The 26,652-nt window shown below is 36.0% G+C and overlaps 1 protein-coding gene across 1 annotated transcript; it reads right to left on the bottom strand.

Moving 5' to 3' along the window:
• arhgef6 (Rac/Cdc42 guanine nucleotide exchange factor (GEF) 6) lies at nt 1–26,390 on the bottom strand. The gene is made up of 22 exons (XM_026280588.1): nt 26,226–26,390; nt 24,615–24,698; nt 22,635–22,719; nt 18,064–18,182; nt 17,353–17,557; nt 17,171–17,241; nt 16,986–17,080; nt 16,758–16,853; nt 15,320–15,442; nt 12,123–12,261; nt 11,972–12,031; nt 10,521–10,667; nt 9,616–9,702; nt 9,432–9,513; nt 6,401–6,516; nt 6,129–6,308; nt 5,658–5,678; nt 2,735–2,828; nt 2,481–2,567; nt 2,262–2,361; nt 1,980–2,034; nt 1–1,884 (listed from the first exon to the last, which is right to left on the bottom strand). The coding sequence occupies exons 1-22, from the start codon at nt 26,388–26,390 to the stop codon at nt 1,762–1,764; spliced, it is 2,334 nt and encodes a 777-aa protein (XP_026136373.1). The 3' UTR covers nt 1–1,761.
• Between the last annotated feature and the right edge of the window lie 262 nt (nt 26,391–26,652).

Below are 26,652 nucleotides of genomic sequence, written 5' to 3'. Positions count from 1 at the left end.
TGCACCTCCACTATAAACCAGATTAGATGCCATATGCAATTCAATGTGGATGAAAACAAGTCTGTGAGAGATAGATGTACCGTCTTTACCATGGCATCCACTACATAAAGCTTAACTCTTCTGAGATGTAAACATCATCTGAAAGCTGAATACATAAGCTTTCCGTTGATGTGTGGTTTGTAAGGATAGGGCCGAGATACAACTATTTGAAAATCTGGAATCTGAGGGTGCAAAAAATAAAATAAAATAAAAAATTAAATATTGAGAAAATCACCTTTAAAGTTGTCCGAATCACATACTTTTTTAAACTCATGCTATTAAACAACAGCACAATTAACTAAATGCACTATCCATCACAGCCTCCATTTCATTCCAGTCAAAAATTAAATATGCTGTAACCCTAAGGTCTATTGCTGATGGGGAGCAGTTTGCGTTCTAACCACATTTGTTCGTCACTCTAATATGAGCCTCCAAGATATGGTAAGTGAGGAACAAACAGTGCCTTAAGTACCGTATGCTTCTACGCACACTTGGTTTTTGAGTCCTAAAAGGGCTCCTAGCACCAAATCCGCAAACATACTGCATTGTTTTTGGTTTAAGAAGCATATGAAATAGTTTCAAGCCTCTGAAAAAGGAGGATGAAGTTCCTACTGTATTTTTGTTATCATTAAAAAAAGATTCCTTTCTCCATAATATCTGATATATACATATTTATACTGTATATATGACATACATACATTATATGATGTATCCTATTAGTATAGTATCATAAACCTAACTATTTCTGACAACGATATCCCTGACAGCTTCAAACTAGTGATGATTATCAAAAGCGTGATTATGTAGTATTATAATGGCTGTTTTGGAAATACTGTGTACCCATACTGATGCGAGCGACTGTCCGGGTAACACATATTTGGAATAAACTGAATCTAAACCTACAGTCCAATGACGCATTACAGGCATTTAATTCAAAGCCTTCAAACTAAAAGGAAAAACTAAACTCATTTCAAGAAGTAGGGCATCTCGTTTCAATCAGGTGCAAACCACAAATCTCAATCTTGTTCATTTGTTACCTAAAAGCAACAGTTTTCACATTATAAAAGCAGAAATAGGTCTAAAAAGAGCAATACTTGTTGGAATCCTATGACAAGTATCTTCTCTTATGCCATAAACAGAATATTTTCACTTGTGCAATAGCGGCTTGAGTCGGAATGCTGTTCATGGGCTGAATGTCATCGGATTTCTTTTGTCCGTGACCAGTAACAGTCATAAAGTGAGGCAGATATTTGTTCATTTCAAAACCGAGAGATTCCACCGTCTTTTCTGTGATGATTCTTGTTGGATTGGAGCGGAGGGAACCGGAACAAAAAATGGACTGGACTCTTAAACGGTTATCTGAAGTTTTCCAAATCACAAAATACTTAAGATGCAGTTCACTTGGTTTTCCGGAACAGTTGCCGGTTGTTCTAGAATGTCACATCACAGGAGTGTGAAGCAAACCGCACAGTGATATTCTTCAGTATGGCAAGATAAACACAGTCACTAATCACAGAGTTGATCTTCTTATCGCCTCTTGTCCTTAAAAAACATCTGACGAGAAATGGCTGAAAATCCCCAGCACGGTGACTTTTCAAAAGCAACGTTCAGTGTGTAATGTGATGGAGAAAACACATAAAAACACACTGGTGAGGACACACAGACGCGGAAACACATACATGCGGCTGGCGAAGGGAAACAGGCGAGTGTCCAGAGTGTTCTTTAGTGACCTCCTTCATCCCAGGAAGTGTCATTCTTTTGCTTGGCCAACTTTCTGACTATACGCTCTAGCTCCTTACGGGACTTCTGTTCCTCTTCCAGACATTGCTTCATCCATTTATTCTCCTACGTTCACAAACACACGCCATCAGAAGATTACAGCACAATGCTGATAATGATAGCTCAGGCCAACACCAGGTTACAAGAACGTCAAATCTTACCTTTTTTAATTCATGGACTTCATCTTTTAGAGCATAAACAGCATCAACAAGACTTCTGCAAAAAGCAATAAAATAAAAGCATTCTTTAAAATAAAACTGTTAAGTCTTTATACAGTAAGAATCAGAGTCAAGACTGAAAAATTCTGAACTATTTCTAGAACATATTTACAATTTTGCACCATTTCTATGTAACAAATAAAACAAACTAAAATATAGGCATTTTTGTTAAATGGGCTCAGTGCTAATCATCAAGTAATTCTGATATCAGATATCTGAACATACTTTTCCTCAATGATGGTCTGGCCATTGCTCTTGATCTCCTCAACAATAATCTTCTCTTCATCTGGCAGCAGGACCTGGGGGATGCACTCCTTACGAACAGCTGTGTGAACAAATCACATCTTCTAATGAAATCACACTGTTAAACTGTATTAACGATACATTTCTGTTATTAAAAATTCAGTAGCTTAGTTATACAGTACAGATGACGGGCAGGTCTACCTGTGGTGGACTGGAGGAGACTGGCTCCAGTGCAGTAGGCCTCAATCACTTTGAGTATCTGTGCATCCTCCTCCAGAGCTGCTGTGCCTGATTGTGACAATTTATTATGTATCTGTATTTCTTTTTGATTGTATGTTAAATACAGGTTGGCAAAGCTACTGTTTGTTTGTTAGTTCTCAAACCCCTGCAATTCTACCACTACGTGGACTTTTTTTTAGTTCTGGGAACTAAATACAGTGTTTTAATATACTTACTTTTTCTGAGCATGATCTCATCGTCTGATTGTTTTCTCTCCGTTTTTCTCTTTGGGAGGAACTTGGCTCTGGGTTTTGGGCTTTTACTAGTGTCCTGAGGAAACAGTCTGGTGTTAATGAAGTAACAGGATCTGCTGAGCTCTGAATAAAACCACAAAACCGCAGCTTGAGGATTTTAATTGGCGCTCAAATCCCGAGAGAGGATGCTTAGAAATTAGGCCAATAAACGGTAGCTTACATAAGTTATGACGCCATTCAGGATAATTCAACAGCAAATGAACAGGGACTCGTGAATGAAAACAATTTGCAGATGAGAGACCCTTGTCTGTTTGTGAACTAATTATTTCAGTCTGAGTCATTTGTTGACTGTCACAGCAGTGTCACAGGACTGACGCCACCTTTTTTTTCTTGAACGCGAACAACGCAGAGTGAGTCATCTAAATTAGTCTCCTCTAGAACGAAAGCTTTATTAAATCAACTTCTTTTGACCTTCATTGAATTGTCTAAATGACAGGCTAACCATGGTAGACATAAAAAAAATTCTGTGGGCAGCTTTATTTAGGAATCTCTGGATGAATATTAAAGGGTTTAAAAAATTTGGTCACTGACAACGAGTCAGTTCAATCGCAATTTTAGTGAGAATCCGTAAAGTAGTAGTATACAAAGTATGAATGTTAATGAAAGTTGCTTAACCAAGACTGTATTGCTTTTTTTTATTCTGATATACAAACGTGTACACTTGGCATGCTTCACGCTACAGTAAATGGGGTTTTCAGTTTTTATATTTTACTCGTGACATCAAACCGAAAGTAAATGATGGAAATAACTGAAGTTATTTGTACATGTTCACAGTTTACAGAAATGTTTATCACTAACAAATTGCTCATTCATGAAATGACTGTATAACATGATTTGAATCAACACGAAAATAGAAAGTGGCAAATATTAGCTCATTGATTTACAGCACAACATTGTGACCGTGAGAAATATATATGTATAAAAAACTTTTTTTATGAATGACGTCTCAAACGATTCTCCAGGTTCGTCAAGATCGACATTTAGCCCGGAAAATGACGTGAAAACTAGCGGAAAGACCTGGCTTATGAGAAGACCTCTTAGTTTTTAAATAAAAACTTGCCATTATGCTCTGCGGTAGTTGTTGCTCAGAATACCGGGACAATCACACAAGCATGATTGGAAAATAATATTCCTTCTTACGGTGACATAAACAGCATCACCTCACACTAACTAGCCATTATGAGTCATTTTGCCATTTCTATGAACAGCTACTTGGCAGATACGGATTCTTATGAACGTCTAAATTTAGCTTCAAATATAAGATGTGATATCTGGATTTTAACATGTGATATCAGCTGTGAAAAAGTGTTTTTTGAATGGCCATATTTGTTGGAAGCAAGAAAATGTATAGGCTTGGGTACATTTTTGATTGATATGGATGGAAAGTGTTTTCTAGCACTTCAGTAACTGTGGCAACGGCTAACGTATGCCGTAATCCCTTCAGAATCTCTCGAGACAGTCTGCAAGACAATTCACGATCCCAGTTATTTATTTTATATCCCTGGAACACTGCCGCAGGTTATTAGGCCTTTGCCGAATATAGAACCAATTATTGCTGTTATGTTTTCCAATATGAAGAAATCCCTACCTAATGCTCTTGATATCTTCAAGTGATTTACATTTAATCACATTTAAATACATCTTCCTCATAATAATACATAATTCAAGGGCCACATTCTCATCATCTCAAAACCTTGTGTGTACAGCTTAGAACATTGTCATTATTGAAGAGATGGCTACATTTACATTTACTATTAGTAGCACTTGTGGGTGCAGATTTAATATAATTATTGAAAAAAGCATATTATGATACTTGCTGTCTTACATAAAGAAAATTGTTGCTACCATCAGAGCAACTGAAGCGTCAAGTACCACCAAATGGAAAGCAGGTTTTAGCGAGTCTGCTACCACACTGGTCGAGAGCAAGCAGCATGAAATGAGTAAAGAGCCGTTTGCAGAAGAACCCTTCTTGCATTTTGAAACAGCTGGACAGAATGTAGGAATGAAACCCAATCCAGGGCTTTGGAGGCACATTTTTAACAGTTTTTAAAATGAATCTTGAAATGGCATGGAAGCCGAGGCAGAAACCATATTATATATATATATATATGTGTGTGTGTATGTATGTATGTATGTATATATATATATATATAAATAATGTTTTTCTCAGACTAATAAAATAGCATGTTTAAGGAAATAAAACAAGCAATATATTGACTTCTAAAGCCAGTTTTGCCTATTTAGTGCTTTGTCTGCCACACTAATGTTACATACTTGGAGTTTCTTTTTTTTATAAAAGTGATTAATTGAATTAATTACTCACATTTAATGCAATTTATTTGTTTTGATCAAATTGAAGCTCAATATTTCTATAAACTGTATGCATGTGCACACTTGTTTTTTGGTTGGATAAGTATCACACCATCTTTTGTAAGTATCGCAGCAGTTTTTTTCATGCAGGAAAAGGGTTGGTTGGGTTTGTGGGTATACTGATTAAAGACGATGAGCTTTGAAGGTTGAGAAGCAGGATATGATTCAGTACACGTTGTTTACTGCCTGCCAACATTTTGCTATTGTATTTGAACTCCCTTTCTATTTATAAATGAATACTACATAGCAAAGATCATTAATTACAAATGGATGCATCTTAAGCAAAGATCACTGCAGAGGGAGTAGAAGATACAACTGCAAACAACACCAGAAATGGGCGGCTCTCCACAGAATTAGAGAAAAAGACAGATAACCATGGATCCAGCGTGCAACACCGGTGCTAGCCAAGCACACAGACACGGACACAAACACACAAGTACTCACAGAAAACACACAGACACACATCTACTCTTACCTTCAGGATATAAGACATCCTCTAAAGAAGCAGAAAATGGAGAGAGAATGAAGATGTGTATGAGAATAAAAGAACAGCCTGACAGGAATATGATGGAAAGATCAGTGAGAGGTGAACGTTAACTGTTGCAGAGAATCAGAAAATTTCACATGCATTTCATGGTCGTCACTAACACTTCTTGTAGAAAATCTTGTAGAAAGGCCATGCACATTAATAAGATGTTCGAGTGGGCTTTGGGTAGAGCTAGCTAATCTGCAGCTCAAAGACCACTAAACATTCCACTTAAATCTGAGATAACAACACCTCCACCGCAACCTGTGGTGAAGACGATGAAGGAGGCTGCTGGCTGAAAAACTTTACAGTCAGACTAGCTCTATGTGCATCAGTTTCCTGTTAGGACCACCAAGAATACACAAAGGTAAATTACGCTCCCACTCAAGATCTCTTATGACTGTTTTCCCAAAAGCCTACCTCTTTATAACCTAGCGCAGCGGAGGGCTTGAGGGGCGGCGCTGGTCTGAGACAGCTTAAGGACCATGGCTTGGTGAGTTTAGGGGGTTCGAAAGGTCCTCGGTTAGCCACACCAGAACCGAAACTGTGCAAGTGGTGGGACGACGTGCCAGCCATGGCTGTAGGTTTACCCTCAACACTCTGCTCATGCAAAATACACAAGAAAATAATGATTCAACCGTAGAGGGGCATCATACTGAGAAATAAGGTGCAAAAAAAAAAAAAGGTGTTACCTTCAATATTGTTCCGACTGGACTTCCTTCCTTGCTGTAAGCATGAAGATGCTCTAACCACTCCAGCTGCTCCTGTGCACTACTGCAGAACACCATGGTGCGATCTATTGTCCCTCCTAAAAACACCATCAAAACATGGTTAGCGAAATGGAAGATACAACAAAGCTGCAACTGCTCAAGCTTTTTAGTACGTCTAAATCTTCATGCACTTATGAATGCATCTATGCACTGTTTTAAACTGTTTTAAGGAGTCACTGTGATTTGTTATAACATCGATGGCTCATGTCAAATATGGTCTTTTTGGTCGTCCAATCCTCACTCGACAAGAAGGGTCACACAGACTCTTGATCACGGTGTATTTAACAACCTCCCTAGATCGGTTGGCAACAATTCTGGTAAAAACAATCTCTCATTTGGATTACTAATATATGCGATCACTTTCCACTAAAGGACCTCTGGTGTACAGTCTGTTGTCTGACTGTAAGTTTGACTATCACTGTTTAACTGAGACATGGTAGACTTTTTTAATCTAAACCAGTCTGTTCTCCCAGGATATGGTTATGTTTTTTTGAACACTTTCTGAACTCTTGACTTACCTTTGTTCCATGTCTCCTAATGTTATTATGCTGGGTGATTTTAACATTCATATAGATAATGTCAGCAATGCATTTACAAGTTAATTTATATCATGCTTGGATTGTTTTAGTATGCAGCAATTTAACACACTGCCTATTTATTCTAAGGGGTATAGTCTTGATCTTGATTCATCATGATTCATATATGAATAGATTTTACGTGAACCTCTGTTTTTCTCTCTTCTCTTAAGCAAAGCAGCATGGTCTCGGCCCCTTTTCGAAAGGGAATGGTTTATCTGGGTTTATTTTGTCACAAACCCGTGAAGTAACTTCTTATAGTCCCTACCAGCCGTTTTTGTAGGCATTAAACTGCCAGAATTTTAAATCTCTGTTTGCATTGAACTTTCAGCTTCGTAACTTTACAGTCATTGTTTAGGCTTAAGCAGCAACATTACACACTAACTAATTTTAAAAAAGTGAAATCACAATCAACCACCCCTTAAAGAAATCAGGGGCTGATCCTTTACATTTTGATAATTTTCATCCAATTTCAAATTTACTGTTTATCTCTAAGAAAAGAGTATTGCAATTCAAATTCATGAACATCTCTAATAATAATAATAATAATAATTTGTATGAACAATCTGAATCTGGTTTTCGTTCCACCATAGCACTAAGGCTGCTCTTGTCAGAATAACCAATGATCTATTGCTGGCAGCTGACCATACTTTCCCTTCTTGAATTGAGCACTGCCTTTGATACTGTTTCACATAACAAAATTCTTAACAGGTTAGCTTCTATTGGGATTACTGACACACCTCTGTCTTGGTTTAGGTCATATCTTTCTGGATGCACTTAGCGCATTCAATTAAAAAGTTTCAGATCAAGAAAATCTACAGTCACCCAGGGTTCTGTTTTGGGTCCAGAAGTATTTCAGAAATTATAAACTCCTTCTTGGTTAAATAAAAAAAAAAAAAAAACATTTGGCGATATGAGCCAAAATTAATTTCAATATATTAAACACTGTCCAGATGATATCAAAATTATATTGTGATATGAGAAAAAAAAATTACAGACAAAAATTTTTATCCTTATATACTAGAAAAAATGAGGGATTGGACATAGACCTGAAATCATCAATGTTGCAAACATTTGTGCTGCTTAATATTTTTGAGGAAACTATTTTTTCATGATTCTCTTAGTTATGAATATTTGAAATTGTTCTTTAAGTCAGAGCGCTGGAGTTTGTGAGAAACAGAATGGGGCATCCGTTTACTGTCATGGATTTGTTGTGTTGCGTTGCACCGCATCCACAGTAGAGAACATCACTGGGTTCTATTTGATCGCGTCTGTTGTAGTCGCTTTGAGCAGAACCAATTAATTTATATCTCTACATGGCTCCCTGCAATACAACTCTGATTCTTTAATCGTACCATCTACTGGTTATTGATTACAACCATAACTTCTACATCTGTTAGTATAACACTTATACTCACCAAGGCTGCATATATTAGATCAAATTTCAATAAAGTGTAATATTGTGTAATGTTATTAAAATTTAAGATAACTGTTTTTCATTTTAATATAACTTATTAAATTATATGTAATTTTTTCCTGTGATGACAAACCTGATTTTCAGTATCAGTACAGTCTTTATTAGCACATGATACTTCAGAAATCATAATATGCTGATTTTCTGCTCAATAAACTTTTCTTATTATTATCAATGTTGAAAACAGCTGTACAGCTTAATATCTCTGTGGAAACTGGGATACACTTTTCAAGGTTGTTCAGTAAATATAAAGCTGAAAATAACAGCATTTAATTGACACAGGAATCTTTTGTAACATTATAAATGTCTTTACTGTCACATTTTATCAATTTAAAGCAAAAGCTTTTGAGCTGTAGTGTAATTCATTATTAACTGATAACAAATTCAGTCAACTCAATAACTGATGCAACCAGTCAGTCAAGCTTTGGAACAGAATCACTGAATTAACCTTTAAGAATATAGTGTAAAAATATACAGTTTAGTCTAGTAAATAGAGTGATTCGGTCAGTTTCTCACAAAGAGCTATAAAGAAGGCTTGGAATATTTCTCACACGTCACTTTGACTATTATAGGGCTTTATTTTGTCCTTTCTGAATCTTATCAGATGTGGTCTTTATGAGCTGTATGTAAAATATTTGCATGAAAAACTGGTTCCACAGGATAAAATAATGACAGTACATAAAAGTGAGCAAATAGTGAAAAATTTCAATTCTGAGTGAACTATTCCTTTAATAAATTACACACATACGCTCTACTTGTTAGGTTAAACTCCACTGCTGCCCGCTGCTGTAAAAACAGCTCAGCTACTAGCAGCATTGAAGAAAGCAGCATTAATGACAATGTCAAGTTTACATTGTTCTGTAACCTCTCCAAACTAAAACGGTTTACATGGACTGAAACAAACCTGTGATCTCAAAAGCATAATGGCCTGTCTCTGCATCCTCTGGCTGTCTGGTTACAGTGGTTCCAGTCAGTGGAAGACGTCCCTTTGAAATGAGATTGCGACACAAATGAGAACACTGAAATTGGCACTTTTTCCTAAATAACACGTGCTCAATGTCATGCACCCGGAAAATAAATGAACTCACCTGGTAAATGAAGCCACTCATTCTGGGGCTGGCAGACAGCATGACTACCACATTAGGAAACAGCATGAAGTATCGCTCTTCCTTTTCCTAGAAAAACAAACAAACACATATGCACATTACATTAAACTTATGCAAAAATAATATGAAATAGCACTACATAAACAATCATGGCACAGACGCAAGTGTACGGCATTACAGCAAACCCTTACAAACACAAACAATGTCTCAACTAACACACGATTTTGGATTGGTGCACGTCTTAATTTTTTTGCTACATTGATTACTCATGATCAACACATATCATACCTTATGTCTAGCAAACCAAGATACTTTTCAGCTAAGCAAAAGAGAGAAAGAGAAAAGCAATGCATTGAACAGAAATGGCGGGGAATCACTCCGAATGAATTTAACAAGATAATACTTTCATCAACCTACGATTTTTCTTTCAGCTAACCCTCTTCTGATATAATTAGTGGCTCTATCAGCCCCCCACACAACACTGTTTCCATTAACCAGATCATCAGATTCAAAGGGGGCTTAGGTTCCAGTTAAAAACACATTCAGTGACCACAGATGCAAAACTTTGCAGGGGGCTTTGAGCTGTTGACACTTAAAGGTTTTCCATTGGTTAGATAAAACGAGTCAAAACAATATCAACAAATTAGTTTGTGCTTCTGGCCGTTATGTTTAAAAGGCCCTGAACAGCACTTTAACACCAAACAACCTTGTTTTGCACAACATTTCAATTAATATTGATTAACATAATCGCTTCATAGATTATTCTTACACTGTGCTAACATCTAACATGCATTTTGCACAAAATAAACAGTGATATAACCACGCAGATGTGAAAACAACATGTCAGGTCGAGTTTAGCTGCCACAATGTTACTTCCTGGTTCTCACCTCATTTGAGCTGCTCTGCATATGGACCTGTGACATGTAGACCACCTGACCCAGTGACTTCATGCTGTCGCCCTCCCAGCCCCGCACCGGCTCCGACAAGATCTGCAACTCCAGGTTCTTTCTTTTACGCAGATCTTGACACTGAGTCTGAAATACACAAACAGACCAATGTGAAACAAGAATAAGACTTAATTCTTGTTTCACTGAAACGAGAATTGGATACATTAATGTGTTAATACTTCACAGTATGAGTCAGTGTAAAGACAAACCAATGACACATAATGATTCCAGACAATATTGTTTTACAGTCAAGTATTAAGATTCATACCAAGTCAAAAAGGGTTAACAGCTGTGATTTAAACATTTAGAAAATTGTCTTAATTCTCTGAAAAATGTCCCGTTATATTAATTATTTGTCAGACATTTAGAATGCATACACACACAACGGTTTTACAAGTTTGAGGCTGATATGATGGTTTTTTTTGAAAGTCTCTTATTTATTTGATCAAAAATACAGCAATAAAAAAAAAATCAAAATTATCTAAATCAAATACTATTGCATTTAATATGAATTTTTTCGATTTAGACGCGTTTTAAAATGTAATTTATTCCTGTGATGCAATGTCACTTGATCCTTCAGAAATAATTTAAATATGCAGATTTTCTCCTTTTTTTAGACTTTTTTTTTTTTTGACTTCAAATTGTAATGCGGAATTCGAATGTCAAATGGTCGAATCGTTAAAATAGGCCTAATTCAAATACGAACCGCGCTTTCTAACGCACAATAACCTGGAACATGAAATGGTCCTTTCGGAGTGGGAGGTCACTTCTCCATATTGTCAGGCATTACGTTCATGTTCCTAACTGATGCTTATTTATCAGCGCGATTTACAATAAAGTGTGCAAATCATCTCATCGGCAAATACCAATATAGGTAACAGAAAAAAAGGATAGGTAAAGGGGGAAGACCAAGTCTACATGACACCTCCACTTGTGAGAACTATGCAGATGGGACTCTCCCTTACTGGTCAGAAAAAAAACTAAAAGAAAACTGTTCCACAGAGCACAAAGAGTAAAGAAATCACCTACTACTAAAACTTCTTAGCAGACACATTTGACCTGAGAAGCCATTATATATGGAATGACTCATCTTTCCTCAGTATTTTTTATGTTATAAAGGCACTCTTGCAAAACCTTAACCTTTGCATTTCATGTAACAGCGAAATCTCTTCCAACCTGTAAAGTGCAGTGAACCTGCTGTGCGGTCTAGAGAGATGAAGGTAAAAGGGAATTAAAGAGAAAAGATTCTAAATATTTTGCAACATGACAGGAAACATCTCACAGTGGTCAAAACTGAGAGGTCAAAGTGATGAGTGGATTTTATAAAAAGCTTTAGTTGTCAGACAAGGACCAAGATGAAATGGCAAATATGACGGATAACTGTTACATACCACAAGGTTTTTAAAAGCAACAGTCGCTTTGAGAATGTCACTGTAATCTGGATGCGCGTCCTACGAGAAAAAAAAGGAAGATTCTGTAAATGTTATAATTCATGAAAAGACTCAGGAGCGGGCATTCATGGCCATGACGGCTTACGGTTACCTCCACATGTCGCTCAAGCTCCTGCAGCAGGATGGGGTATTTGTCGAGCCTCATGAAGGGTCTGCTCAGGCTGGTGGTGAGGGTCAGGATACCTGGAGCACTGGCGCCCTGACTCTCCATGAACTTGTCCAGCTCCTCACTGTTTAAGGTAATGCAAAGTATTGGAATAAGGTGCCTTTTCTAGTCAATTCAAGTCAAATCACATCAGTATCGAAAACAGTCCCTTCATTTTAAAATTAATGTTCATTTTAAGAATTCTTAGTAACACTTTAGAATAAGGTTCCATTAGTTAATGTCAGTTAACTACTTTCGTTAACATGAACTAAGCAAGAACAATCCTTCTACAGCATTTATAAGTCTTAGTTCATGTTAATTTCAACATTTACTAATGCATTATTTAAATCAAAAGTTGTGCTTGTTAACATTAGTTAATGCACTGTGAATTACCATGAACTAACAATGAATAACTGTATTTTCATTAACTAACTTTAATGAAGATGATAAATACAGTAATTAATGTATAATTCATTGTTTGTTCATGTTAATTAATACATTAACTAACATTAACTAATGGAACCTTATTCTAAAGTGTTACCGAATTCTTTAAAATTTATCAAACCTTATTAAAGATAAATATGTGACAACAATATATAATCTGAAAGCTTAATAAATAAGATTTGCATTGATATATGGTTTGTTATGATAGGACAATATTTGCCCGAGATACAACTATTGAAAATCTGGAATATGAGGGTGCAAAAGAATCTAAATATTCAGAAAATCGCATTTGAAGTCGAACTAACCAAAATTTCAGTTTTGATATATTTACGGTAGGAAATGTAAAAAATATCTTCATGGAACATGATCTTTACTTAATATCCTAATGATTTTTGGCATAAAAGAAAATTGAATAATTATTATTATTATTAATTTTTTTGGCTATTTCTACAAATATACCCCAGCGACTTAAGACTTAAGGTTTTGTGCTCCAGGGTCACATATAGAAATAAGAATGCACAACAACTACCATTTAAAAGTTTGAGGTCAGTACATATTTTTTTTAAGTGACTTAATACTTTTATTTGCCAAGGATGAAATAAATTAATCAAAAGTGACAGTAAAGACAAGTACTAAATTTTTTTTTTTCATTTTAATGTTTTTTTTTTCATTTATATTCATCAAAATAAATTTAAAAAAATGCACCGTTTCCATAAAAAATATTAAACTGCTTTATTTAACCTTTGTCAACTCTGGTAATAATAATAAAGAAAAATTAATATTAGAATGATTTCTGAAGGATCATGTGACACTGAAAATTCAGCTTTACATCACGCAAATTAATTACATTTAAAAATATATTACAATAGAAAACAGTTATTTTAAATTCTAACTATATTTCTCAATATGAATGTTCGTAATGTATTTTTGATCAGATAAATCCAGCCTTTGTGAGCAAAAGTCTTCTTTTTACCAACCCCAAAATAAAATAAATGCAATAAATAACTGTTTCATAAACGAACATTTTAGTTGCATGTTAAAATGTATGTCTTGGCATAATATAAAAAAAATTATAACAATAATAAGAACTCTGCGGCAATCATGCCAAAAGTGCTTTCACATATAACCATAACAATAGCAAGTGTTTTGGGGAAGATGACAGAATACTAGATGCTGAAATGTGATAAACTGAAGTTAGACTTAAGATGAATCATCTGAACACATGCCTTGAATACACGATCGAGCAATGGAAAAATGCTGCAACAATTCTGCAGAGTGATATGCAAGTGAGCAAACACAATCAAAAGTGTGTATTCTGCCTCCATCAGCACAACCACAGCTATAGATATCCTGTTGGGTTAGTGCTGTTTCCTGTGTGTATGAGGCATGCCTTTTCACTCTCTCCTTCTGTCGTGGAGCATTCTGAGGTGGAAGGAGAAAACTAACAGAAACCCTAATGTAGATCATTGTACAGGAAGTGTGTAAAATGTGGCTCAGGCATTTATGAATACCTGTGAAGTTTACTAGTACAAACCAAAAAAAAAAAAAATGTTTTAATTGAAATAGGGCAGCACTGTTATATGTAAAGGCAAACGGGAGACATGCTTGTTTAGTCACTCAGCTCAGAGAGACATAAGAGAATGAAAGCTTTGTAGTGACACCTGGTGGTTCAACTGGATATTAAAAAAGCAAAGACACCAGTGACACAAAAAAATTGTATTACTAGTGTCAAACAAACAGAGAAATGTTTAGCAAGCTTAACAGCGCTAAAGTATTAACAAACTTTGGGAAGTCAACTTACATACGAAAAGATCAAAACAGGAGACAAAATATTTTGTGCCAATTTTTTCTCAATAATTTGTTTTGCCCAGAAACCACTCTTTTGCATGCCTCCTCATGAGCTACACAAAGATGTGCTCAGAATCTATCGATGTATTACTGTTCTCTACAGCTCTCTGTACCAGTATTCAGACTTTACACTAATTCTGTACAGTCCGTAACGTACTTTTTACAAAATTATGCCGAATGATCACTTTAACCCTAAATATGTTCAAACTAATGTCAAATTATAGTAACACTTTAGAGTAAGATTTGATTTGTTAATATTAGATAACTACTGTACATTAGTAATAGTTAACATAAACTAACAATGAAAATACTTCTAAACCATTTATTAAACTTAGTTACTGTTAATCTCAAAATTTAAGATACATAATTAAAATCAAAAGCAATCTGTTAATATTTTTTAAGTGACCTGAGCTAATCTGAACTAACAATAAACAGCTGTATTTTATTAACTAATGTTAACAAGGAAAATAATACTGTAACTAATGTATTGTTCATTGATAATATTAGCTGATGCATTAACCAATGTTAATTAATGGAACTTTATTGTAAATTGCTAATAATATTAATTTTTAATAGTTAATCAATGCACATACACGTACATAAAGCATATGTTAAATGGAAGCTCAACGGTACTTGCATGACATGCTTGAGCTTCAGTTTACCATATTTTATATGTTCTATTTGATGTGATGATCAATTTTTATATGCCGTCTTCATACGACTTGAATTAAACGGCTTGATTCATTTGCATCACTTTTACAAAGCTTTTGTGGAATGAGCTTCCGATGAATAGTTTAATGAAAAATATCTTAATTTGTGTTTTGGAAGATGACAGTTGTGTGAACTCTGACCTGTGATCGGTCAGCACACAGACTGCAGACGGATGGCTGGAGCAGTAGGACAAGTACAGTGTTCTGATCTGACACAACAGGTTCAGGTAACAGCCGCCAATCCGCTGCTGGCCCTCTGGCATCCTGCAAGACAAAAACACACAGATCAGCTCTGATACATGATCTGACTTTTTATATCTTTAACTTAATGTCAAATAACCAGTGTTAGGGAGTGACTAGTTACATTTAAAAGTGTTATATAAATTCAAGTACCGGTAAATAATAAATGTAACTTATCACTGACACCAATGTATCAGCAGTTTAGGACACATGCTTATTGGATAACTGCTTTTTTGGGTGTATGTATATGCTTTTTTTATTTTTTAGATTAACTATTTTTCCCCCAAGGCTTACTTTTTTTCCTGTCATAGCTATTTGAGCAGTATCAAAGATGTTAAATGATTTCTTGTTATGATTTTAAATCTTTATCTAACCTCAGAATGATCTCAAAGTAAAAAGAGGTGCCAGAGTCTGATTTTGTGGTTACTGTGCTTTAAAATTAAATCATTATAATCATAATTCAAGTGATGAACGATTTTGAAAGTCTGGCAGTAAACAGCGTAAACTACTGTAAACTTAAAGGGACAGTTCTTTATAAATGAATAGTTCTGTCTGGTTTAGACGTTGGAAATGATTAACAGTTGAAAGCATTCGTTAGAAATTTAGCAAAGTAAAAAAACAGTAATAAAATGCGACCCTGGACCACAAAACCATTCATAAGGGTCAGTTTTTTAATTGATTTTACATGTCATCTGAAAGTTAAATAATAATAGATTTTCCATTGATGTATGGTTTGTTAGGATCAGACAATATTTGGCTGAGATACAACTATTTGAAAATCTGGAATCATCTGAGGGGGCAAAAAAAAATCAAAATACTGAGAAAATCAGTTTATGAGTTGTCCAAATGAAGTCCTTAGCAATGCATATTACTAATCAAAATTATGTTATGATATAGTTACGGTAGGAATTCTACAAAATATCTTCAAGAAACATGATCTGTACCTAATATCCTAATGATTTTTGGCATAAAAGAAAAACTTATAATTTTAAAAATATACCAGTGCTACTTCAGACTTGTTTTGTGCTCCAGGGTCACAAATGAAACCAGCGACATTAATAAAGTAACAGAAACAGCTACACTACGTATAACATTTTAAACAGGGTCACTTGTAATCTGTAACCTAATACATTTCCAAAGTAACCTTCCCAACACTGAAATAACCTACTGTAGGCTTTAAAATGGAACAGCATAAATATGGACATGTTACAAACATGTGACACAGCCACCAGCAGATGGCGCTGGAATATCAAGGGGTAAGACTTCACCGAAAACAAGATAATCAAGCAGTCATTTGAGCATATGAAGACTGAATTAAAGACACTAAAATGCGGCTTACTTGGAGCACTCCTCTAAGGCAAGACACAGTCCCTGTTGGAACGAGAGGATGTCCTCTAAATTCCCGTTCAGACTGGAGCAGTCCGCACTAGACAGCCTGCAGAGAGAGACGGCAGAAGAGTCATTATGCGCATGGGTTTTTATTGACCGCCCCAGTTTCCCAAAATGTCAATCGGCTTTGATATCAAAGGCTCGCTAAAGCATGGTAATGTCTGAGCTGTCCTCTTACTTGTCGCTGGTCTGCAGAGGGCGCAGGTAGCAGCCCAGAACCGTCTGCAGTTCCTTAACAAACTCTCTCTCATGCTCCAAGATGTCTTGCACCACCTGAGAGACAAACAAATGACTTAAAATAAGAAAATACAACTCCTTTACATGTCATTTTTGGAATCTGCTCCCGCCTTTAAAAGAACTTACCACACTGTAATAATTTTTAGTCAACTGAGGAACGTCAGGTCCTTTTACCGCTTTCGGAGAAATCGGCTTCTCTGGAGATAAAAAAAAGAAAGGGAAACCCGTTTCATTTCATTGTGTTCACTAGAGCAAAACGTTTGTAACTATGCAAAGATGTAAGACAGTATCCTGTACTGCCCACTCACCACATGGCTTGACCTCCCGGACGTAATTGCTAGGGAACCAGCCGGTTTTGCCGTTAAGGGTTCCCTCCCACCATCCACCGTCCTCCTGGCGTGTGACATGGATCAGCTCGCCCTTGTTGAAAGACAGCTCGTCCTCATTGTTCTGCTTGAAATTAAAGCGTGCCTTGACCACCAGCTGCCCGCCACCTCCATTCTCTGACATTTCCTGGACACAACAGCAGCAGGTGAAGAACCTCCGTATTCAGTCTTACTTTAATGATCATTTTAACGGTGATCACAACAACACTCGAATTTCTGCACGCCAGAGATCTACAGCAAAATCGGCATCTATTCACATCTAGAAGTCAATAATTAATGTCTTGAGAAAATACTAAGATCCTGGACAAACACTTAATAATGACAATAAGAAGTCTATGGGAAGTTAGTTATAATATTAAATTATAAGGGCTGGGAAAAACTAACTCTAACTCTGATAACTATGAGGTTATCACAATAATGTTATAATAGAGAAAGAAATCTGAACAATGAATTAAAATGGCTACAGAAAAATATAATGCAGAATGCACTGATTATTTTATGTATTAATTTTTTCTGTTATGTTTTGAAATTAACTGAAGAAAGTAAATTACCTTTTAAATAACTTCACAGATGTTTTGTTGTTATAATAGACCAACGGTTATCAGCATTTACAGCAGTGGATTTATTTCTTACCAAAGCTTTTGACTGTCTCCGTAAAGACCTGCTGGACTTTAGGTTGGGAACAGCTTGTGAAGGGGCTGACAGGCTAGGAGCAGAGCCACTGGACTGGGAACATGATCTTTTAGGGGTATCTGGATACAGTGAGAAAATAAGAGAAGTTTTCACAATACACAAAATAAAATGTATAACTGATAGCATTTCTCACTGACATTCAAATGACTTCATGCCACATGACAATGTCACACCATATTATGTTGTATGATTTATTGTCACATCATATTTCACGTCATGAAGTGTAAAATTTGGTTAACCACATCTAACATTAGGGACACAGGGATTCACACAACTAGATTCACTACTGTTTAAAAGTTTGTCTGTTTTTTTCAGCAAGGATGCATTAAATTGATCAAAAGTGACAGTAAAGTCATATGTAATGTTACAAAATATTTCTATTTCAAATAAATACTGTCCTTTAGGAATTTCTATTATTTCACAATATAACGCTGTATTTTTGATCAAATAAATGCAGCCATGGTCAGACTTTTCAATGACAGTCTGTTTTTTTTTTTTTTTAAGGCAAGGCCAGGAGAGTTTATTTATATAATCACATTTCATACACAATCTTACAATTCAAAGTGCTTTACATAAAAAGGAATTACTATAATCATGAAAATTAATCATGTTAACTTGAAAATGATTGTCACACAAAATTCCATTAGCAAATACTGTGGAAAATTCAGTTCAACTGACTTCTCCAGCTTGAATCATTTGACAAAAAATATAAAATGTGTATTACAACTACTTTTTTTTTTACTATGCATTACACTAGGGACATAAAATGTAGTACAGAGTAAAGTCAGGTCACTCGATTATCTTTAAACATCCCAATTAGAGCACGCACTCACTCACTTGTAATTCTGTGGTGTCTGTGAAGTGAAACCATCAATAGTCCACAGCTCAATTCACTTGCATATGGGTCACAACAAACTGCTGAAAGCAGCCAGACACATCCTCTCTAATGTATCAAAGAGAAGTCAGTCTATAGACATAATGTAGTCTCCAGTCTAACCAAAGCAAGGCCTGAAACTCTATAACATACCGGTAGTATAGTATTTATTTAAAGAAATTCACAAAAACCAAATTGCATACTCATGTCAAATCTTAGCAGGCAGATTAGCTTGTATTAATTTGCTATGAGCAATCTGTCATTCATAAGTATAGGGAGATAAGCTATGAGGAGCAATGCCGTATTTAGTGATTGAAGAAAACTGTCAGGTGCCCCGTTTGCTGCACTCTGGGTCCTGAGAGCTCCAGCGCTGCAGGGGCCTCCGGGGCTCTTCACTGACTCACACTCTGCTCCATCTACACAATAAAAGCTCAGCATGTCTGCTGGATTTCACGGCAGACTTTCCGAACACCCACAGTGTACAAACAGTGTGTGAACCTGCTCCAAGCCTTCCTCAGCCAACACAACAGAGACCCCAGATAAGGCCAGGCGAGGGAACGTCTTTTCTATGCCTTAAGCACACTTCAGAGTGAAAACCTCACTGTTTCATCACAGAGATCGTTTCAACACAAATCCAGTCAAATCTATCTGCCCCCGCTTGATCTGCACTCATTAGTGAGTCATTCTTAAGAACTAACACATCTTTTTAATCTTACTTTAATATAGAGTTTGCAAAGCTATTTGCAAACATTTGAAGTTGGATCAATAGTTAGCAAGAATCAATATTAATAATGAATTAATAAATATGAGAGAAGTGTTGTTTGGAATGGCAAGCGGTCCTAGTTAGAGAGGAAATTAATAAAAAAAAAGGAAATTCTTGAAATATGTTAAACATAACATTGATCCAAACATTAATGCCTTTTAATGTAATATGAATAATAAGAAATTCCTTCTTAATTATAAGAAATATTAATAATAATAGATAACAAAAAACATTGCATTACTTTTAAATAAATACAATCTATCATTCATATTATATTGATATTTTAATATCAAGCAAGTGCCAGTAAAGACATTTATAACGTTACAAAAGATTTCTATTTCAAATGAAAGGGTTAGTTCACCAAAAAATGAAAATTAGCTTGTGATTTACTCACCCTCGAGGCATCCTAGTTGTATATGACTTTCTTTTTTCAGACAAATCCAATATGTGTTATATTAAAAACTGTCCTGGATCCTCCAAGCGTTATCATAACAGTGGGCAGGTGTTTTGGTTCAACAGTCCAAAAGAAGTCAAATAAAGTGTGTGCATCCATAATAAAACATGCCCCTGGGGTTGTGAATAAAGGCCTCCTGTGGCGAATCCATGCGCATTAGTAAGAAAAATATCCATCTTTTAAAAGTAATAAACACTTCTCTCTCACTTCAATCAAAAGTGGTACTCGCAAGTCGTCCCAGCGGATGACGTAGTCAGATCATGATCAGTGACGAACGCGGAGACAAAAACAAAACAACACACCAGTCACGAATAAAACGCAGAAAATGAGGATTTGTAAAGAAAAATGACAGAAGATTTTGATACAAGCCATGAGAAGACTGGTTTTCCTTTGCTAAAAGTAAGGAAACTTTATTTCCTTTGCTCCTGTAAACAAACTCGGGAAACTAGCATAGTCAACTAATCATCCACCTGGATCAGCTTCCACGTACAACAGTTAGATGAAACGAGACAGAAGTGTTTATAACATTTGAAATATGGATAATTTTCGAACAAAAACGCATGGATATGCCTTTATTCACCCCCCCCGGGGCTGTGTGAGGCACATTTTATTATGGATCTGCGCACTTTATTTGAAGTCTTTTGGACTGCTGAACAAAAACACCCACCTAATGCAACGATAACACTTGTAGAAGCCAGGACATTTTTTAATACATCTCCGACTGGATTCGTCTGAAAGAAGAAAGTCATATTTACCTAGGATGCCTCGAGAATGAGAAAATCACCGGCTAATTTTCATTTTTGGGTGAACTATCCCTTAAATGCTATTTTTTAACTCATTAAAAAATTCCTTTTAAAAATGTATCATGGCTTCCACAAAAATATTGAGCAGCGCAACAAAAAAGAACCAAATCAGTATATTAGAATGATTTCTGAAGGACCATCTGACACTGAAAGAGAAAACATAGAAAACTTTTATTTTGAACTGCAATATTTAAAAAGAAAATTACTGTTTTAACTATTTTGATCCAATGAAAGCAGCCTGGGTGAGGCTTCTTTATTTATAAAATAAAAAAGGGTCTTACTGACCCAACCATTAGAATGGTGTGTGTATAGATATAAATATTGTTGATGTGTAAAACTGTTGTGAAGCAGTCCTGTGGGATTTGAGGAAGACTTGTGCAATAACAAGGAGGACGCACTCTCCTCTAAAAGCAACCGAAACCAGGAGTTTTGGGAAAACATGACAAGGAAGCAAAACCTGAGAATAACTACATGCCTCATGGATTCCGCATGCTTATGCAGATGCAGTCAGCCGCCTGAACAGGCCCTACAAAAAGCAACTGTTTTTAGCCTCCAGTAGTAGAGAGCAGCTGCTGCTGAAAGACACAGATGCGGGTACGACCCCAGACAAATCACCTCTTTACGTTCACAGAGCAAATACAAGAGGTCAGTCATCCTCATCCTGAGGAAAAATGCGATTTGTATCTCATGTTTACTGCACATTAAAAGGCAGATAGAAAGAGATAAACTTGCATGGGCATGTGATATCCATCCTTTCCTTATTCGCAGGCTTCTAAAAATGAACTTCAACTGATAATGGAACTAAAATATGTTTACTGAACCTCTTTAGAATCGAATTATTATACCTACTTAGAAAAACAAAACTCGTTGATGCTAGCGGGATGAAGGACAGTTGTTGCAACAGGTTCTAATGGAACACGCAACAGGAAAGACATGGCTCATTTCCACTAAGCCACAACACTGAGAGTCTATTGAGTGCCTAGGATCCTGCTTGTAAACAGAGACATTCTTTATAGTTCATAAGTGACCATCAGGAGCTAATTTTCCAAAAATGTCCAGCACACTACAGCATGTGTTAAAGACCGCCTGTGTTAACATGACTTCCACTTGGTGTTAACAAATTTAGGCTATATCGAAGTCTGGATTCTCCTTAGATTTTGTCTTCTGTTTTATTTTCTTCTGCTTAATCCAATTGATAAATAATTGATACATTTTGCAACATCAACACGGTTATTGAGCTAAATGGAATCAACATTGAATTGACTCATGCAGAATAACAACACTACTGCCTAAACTTGTTTTATAATGAATGAACTTCACACTACTTTTGAGTTAAACTGGACCAACACTGAACTGTCTGAAGCTGAATAATTAACACCACTGACTTCTTTATCACAGAATTTGGATATGCCTTATTTTATTATGTTTGCATGAATGATTCTGTTTAATATTTGTGAAGCTGCTTTGAAATGATCTCTATCGTATAAAGCGCAATAAAAAAAATAAATGTGACTTTGAGAGGAAACTTACCAATGACAACACAAAGCCGATGCCTACGGTACTCAAGGAAAGAAAAGATATATGGGAAGAACACATGACCGTAACATAATAAATTACCTTGAGTGGCGATGTTCACTGCTGAGAGTGTCGACAGAACCTTGCTGAAGTTCTCGCCGGTATATAAACTTTCTGGATCAAAGCCCTACGAGACAGACACAAGTCAAACACAAGAAACAACTGTCCACAGACAGTGCCAGAAGCTGCAGAAGTAGGTCAGAAATCAGAGGAGACTCGGGTTTTATCTAAACATTAAAAAAAAACATATGCATATTTTACACAACCAGTTACATTTTTATAAAAAATGCAAAGACAATAACATGAACATTTAATTGAACTCCCTGAAAACTGGGTCATCAACAACAAAAACACACTTTCATTTTTCAAACACTATATAGAAAAATAAAATCATAAAAGATTAAAATCATATAGAATTTTGCATGCGCCATTGATATATAACATCTCATTTGATTGATGCAATGATCCATATCAAATTATCATGACACCCTGGTAAAAAAATTTCAATGGTTTGGAAAATAAACCTCAGTGTGACCCACATTTTGATGCTGGTTTGGCATTTGGTCTGCAGGCCCTGTCAGACGCTGGGTACAGACAGCTATCCCCTTTCTTGCTTAGGATACGGTTTCATGTTTTAAATAAAACATAATAGCGTTTACACAGCAATGAAAGAAGCATCTGTTTTTTTTTTTATTTGCTGAACACTATTTTGCTATAGAGGCTGCAACAAGACGAACAGTCAGTGCAGTTTTAAGATTACATTTGCTTTGGGACATTTTCTAATTGTTGTTTGCATTTCTCTCTCATCAATAATGTAACAAGGCACATATCAAGCCTTAGCTTGTGTTACGATACTTCTCGTTTTCAGCTCATTTAAAAGCAGAAGTGAAAGTTATGCGACTTGCTTCTCTGTCTAGTCACACGACTTGCATCAACCATATGCCTTTCAAAGAGAATGAGACAGGAGCTTTCTTAAAAATATATTTCTATGATTATATTGTTAAAATTTAGTTTATACAGTGTATATATATATATATATATATATATACATTTTTTGAATAATTTTACCTTTTATAATTTCCAAAGTAATGGTGGACCTAATAAAATCTGTTTAACAAAATGTAATTGGCAGACAAAAATGTATAGCAGACAATTAATGTAGAATAAAAAGCTAAATAAATAAAAGTTGTTCAAATGAGTCGTCTGTTCGAATACACTGGCACATGGAGATTTTGTTTTTGTGTGCAGTTCTCGATAACGGGACAGTTCAATAACAACATGTGCATTATTTCTGTCTAATCAAGCTCCAAAAATAACATTTACAAATCAGGTAAACATGAGTTTATGCCGTGGCATAATTGTTCACCATATATGAACAGTTTACCACTCTGTAACCAGATTTTGATCATAGCTTTAGTCCAATAAAACTGTCACTGTAGAGGGTGTGGCATCATAGTTTGTGTGCAGAGCTTGCAGACTGACAATGTTTACTGTGATAGTTATTATGCCTGACCATTTTCTTGAAAGGGTCTGTAATGCTGCTGTAGAACATATAATAACCATAATAAATGAAATGCACAAGCGAAAGAGCTAGTATTTTGTGCAATCTTGTTTAACGGCATATTTTAAGATCACATGTTCAATACCAAAACAAAACCCTGCTATTTATTTGCCTGTCCTCAGGGTGACCGAAACTAAAATAGATGGGCTGAAGGAAGAAGAACTCTGCATAAATGCATAATATAAATAATTGAGAATATGTTATGCAAATCATTCCTTCATAAAATCAATGTTTATGACTACAGCTTCAGTCTGAACTGTATTTATACACTATAGAACACATTTAGGTTTATTTATGATGCACTTCTACCTAAAAGACTGATATATCTTCAGCCTACAAGCAAAATATTAATACACACTCAGCTGTTTTTCTCAAAGGCATGACCCTTGATTAGCAAAACGTTGCATTTGTGTGATCCCAGCTCACTTATGCACAGAATTTAAAAAAAAAAAAGATCTTACCTCAACCTTTAGAGACTGGCATCCTTTTAGAAACTCTCGAATGTTTGCAATGCAGTCCGCTTCGCATCTGGGTTCAGTTGAATACTGAAAACCAATGGAAGAATGGCGATGTCAATAATCTCAACTTTTGCTTCGAGCTCACTGCCAGGCACAGAACCACCTGAGATCAACAAAATCTCGTTTTTTTTAAGTAAATGTCAACCTAGCCTGTCAGCCACATTGTACCCTGCCACTGCTGTCCAGTGTCGCATGCTAAATGTCTTTGGCGTTGAGTTTACAAAGTAACTGTTTCTTTGCCTCCTGTTACACAGACAGCCAGCCAGTGTCTATGCTAGATCTCATCGGGCCCTGTAGCACCAGGAAAAGATTTTTTGGAGGAAGTGACGATGTTTGCTCAGCAAGATTCTACTTGGACCGTTTACTCAGTAGTGATGGCAAGTCCGATTCATTTCCGCGAATCGGTTCCTTCGATCTTTCCAAACAGTTTCGTTCAAAGAATCGTCTCAAAAATCTATTTTTTGCGCATTGATGTCATTGATGGGAAATCCAGGCGTGGTATTTCATATGTCATAAATAAATGTGCACTGTATTCAGTGTGTCTGTTAGCGGCAAACATTCAGCTCGTAATAAAAGTAATTAAATAAAATCAGCATTAATTCATTAATTTACATATATCGGCTGAAAGATAATTTCCCCCTCAAGAATCGTTCAGCCCCGTTTCACGAACCGACTAATCTGATTCATTAAAAAGATCCGACTCAAACGAATGATTCAATCACTAATGTAAATACATTCAACCATATAAAATCAGTTTGAAGCGACGTGTTAAATCAGTAAAGCGGCATGAAACATTTCAAATAAACGTAAAAAAAATTAAGGAAGGAAGAAAAGAACCAAGACTTATAATAAGCCTTTTATAAAACTGAGAAACTTCTAACGTTACAAGTTGTTGAAACGATCAGCACATTCGTCAAACTTTTCAATGATCTCTATATTTTCGTCCCTTGATCAAACCACGGATTTAGAGCGCTTAATTTAAAATAATTTCAACAAAATGTATTCCGAAGATAATCCAAATGCAAACCTTAAGTTATCTTAATAATAGGGACCTTATGTGCCAAGGGGGAGCTGGATTGGTTAGCAGCAGAGGCATGCAGACAGACAATAATCTCAGATGTGATTTACATAGTTAAATACGGCTTTTACAAACGATAGAACGTTTCTTTACAAATTCTCTTGGTATTTTGTAATGAAGGGAAGATCGACAAGTTTTTATTTATTTTTTTGAAAATGCGAGAATGCGGAACAATTTCTCTTGTAACAGGAAGTCAGATTCTCTATCTCGATTAAAAGTGTCCCGAATAATAATGATAATAACAAAACAAAGTTACATGCATTTCCTTGCTGAAAATTGTTTCAAATTGTAATGTATCTTTACAAAATGCAGTGCATCTCAAAGGGTTACTTGTAACAGCGAGCGATCCGGCATTACGCATCGTGCGCCGTCAATTCCGCATGGCTTTATCAGATACTTTTGTATTTATGAAAATTTTCAATTCACTAAACTGCGACGATTTATTAAAGGAAACATACATGTGCATTATCGATTACCTTTAAGATGGCTCCAGGTAGCACTCGCTCCATAAGCTTACACAGGACGACCCCATCTCTGAGAGATGTTTTCAGAAATTCCTCCGGATCAGCGATATTCTTTTTGGGTGAATTAAGCACGCCTAATGTTATTAGCCACGTAACAGCCTGCTCCTCGGGATTCATAGTTTTAGGCTCAATGGGCCTTTCAGATTTAGCTGCACCCTTGGTGCGCCAGCTGTCACTATTTGTGTTGAGATGCTACCCACATCCGTCGCGCTTCTGCTTTTCACTGATGTTACAACGACCATTCACCCGGCAACTTAGTTCTCCAGTGGACGTGTGCCACATAACCTACATAAAGGCTCTTTGACATTTCAGTGAAACAAAAGGAACTGTGATCGCTTTAAAATGCCACAAGAATTTACCATATGGCTCAACTGCGTTT

The sequence above is a fragment of the Carassius auratus genome, chromosome 14 (assembly GCF_003368295.1).
Source record: "Carassius auratus strain Wakin chromosome 14, ASM336829v1, whole genome shotgun sequence".
Classification (NCBI taxonomy): domain Eukaryota; kingdom Metazoa; phylum Chordata; class Actinopteri; order Cypriniformes; family Cyprinidae; genus Carassius; species Carassius auratus.
This window is presented reverse-complemented; position numbering and strand designations above follow the sequence as displayed.

Coding starts and splice junctions, on each gene's coding strand:
- arhgef6 (XM_026280588.1), bottom strand. CDS start 26,390: ATGAATCCCGAGGAGCAGGCTGTTACGTGGCTAATAACATTAGGCGTG. Junction 9,703..10,520: donor TGCAGAGCAGCTCAAATGAG/GTGAGAACCAGG, acceptor TTGTTTTTCTAG/GAAAAGGAAGAGCGATACTT. Junction 5,679..6,128: donor CTGCGCTAGGTTATAAAGAG/GTAGGCTTTTGG, acceptor CTGCTTCTTTAG/AGGATGTCTTATATCCTGAA.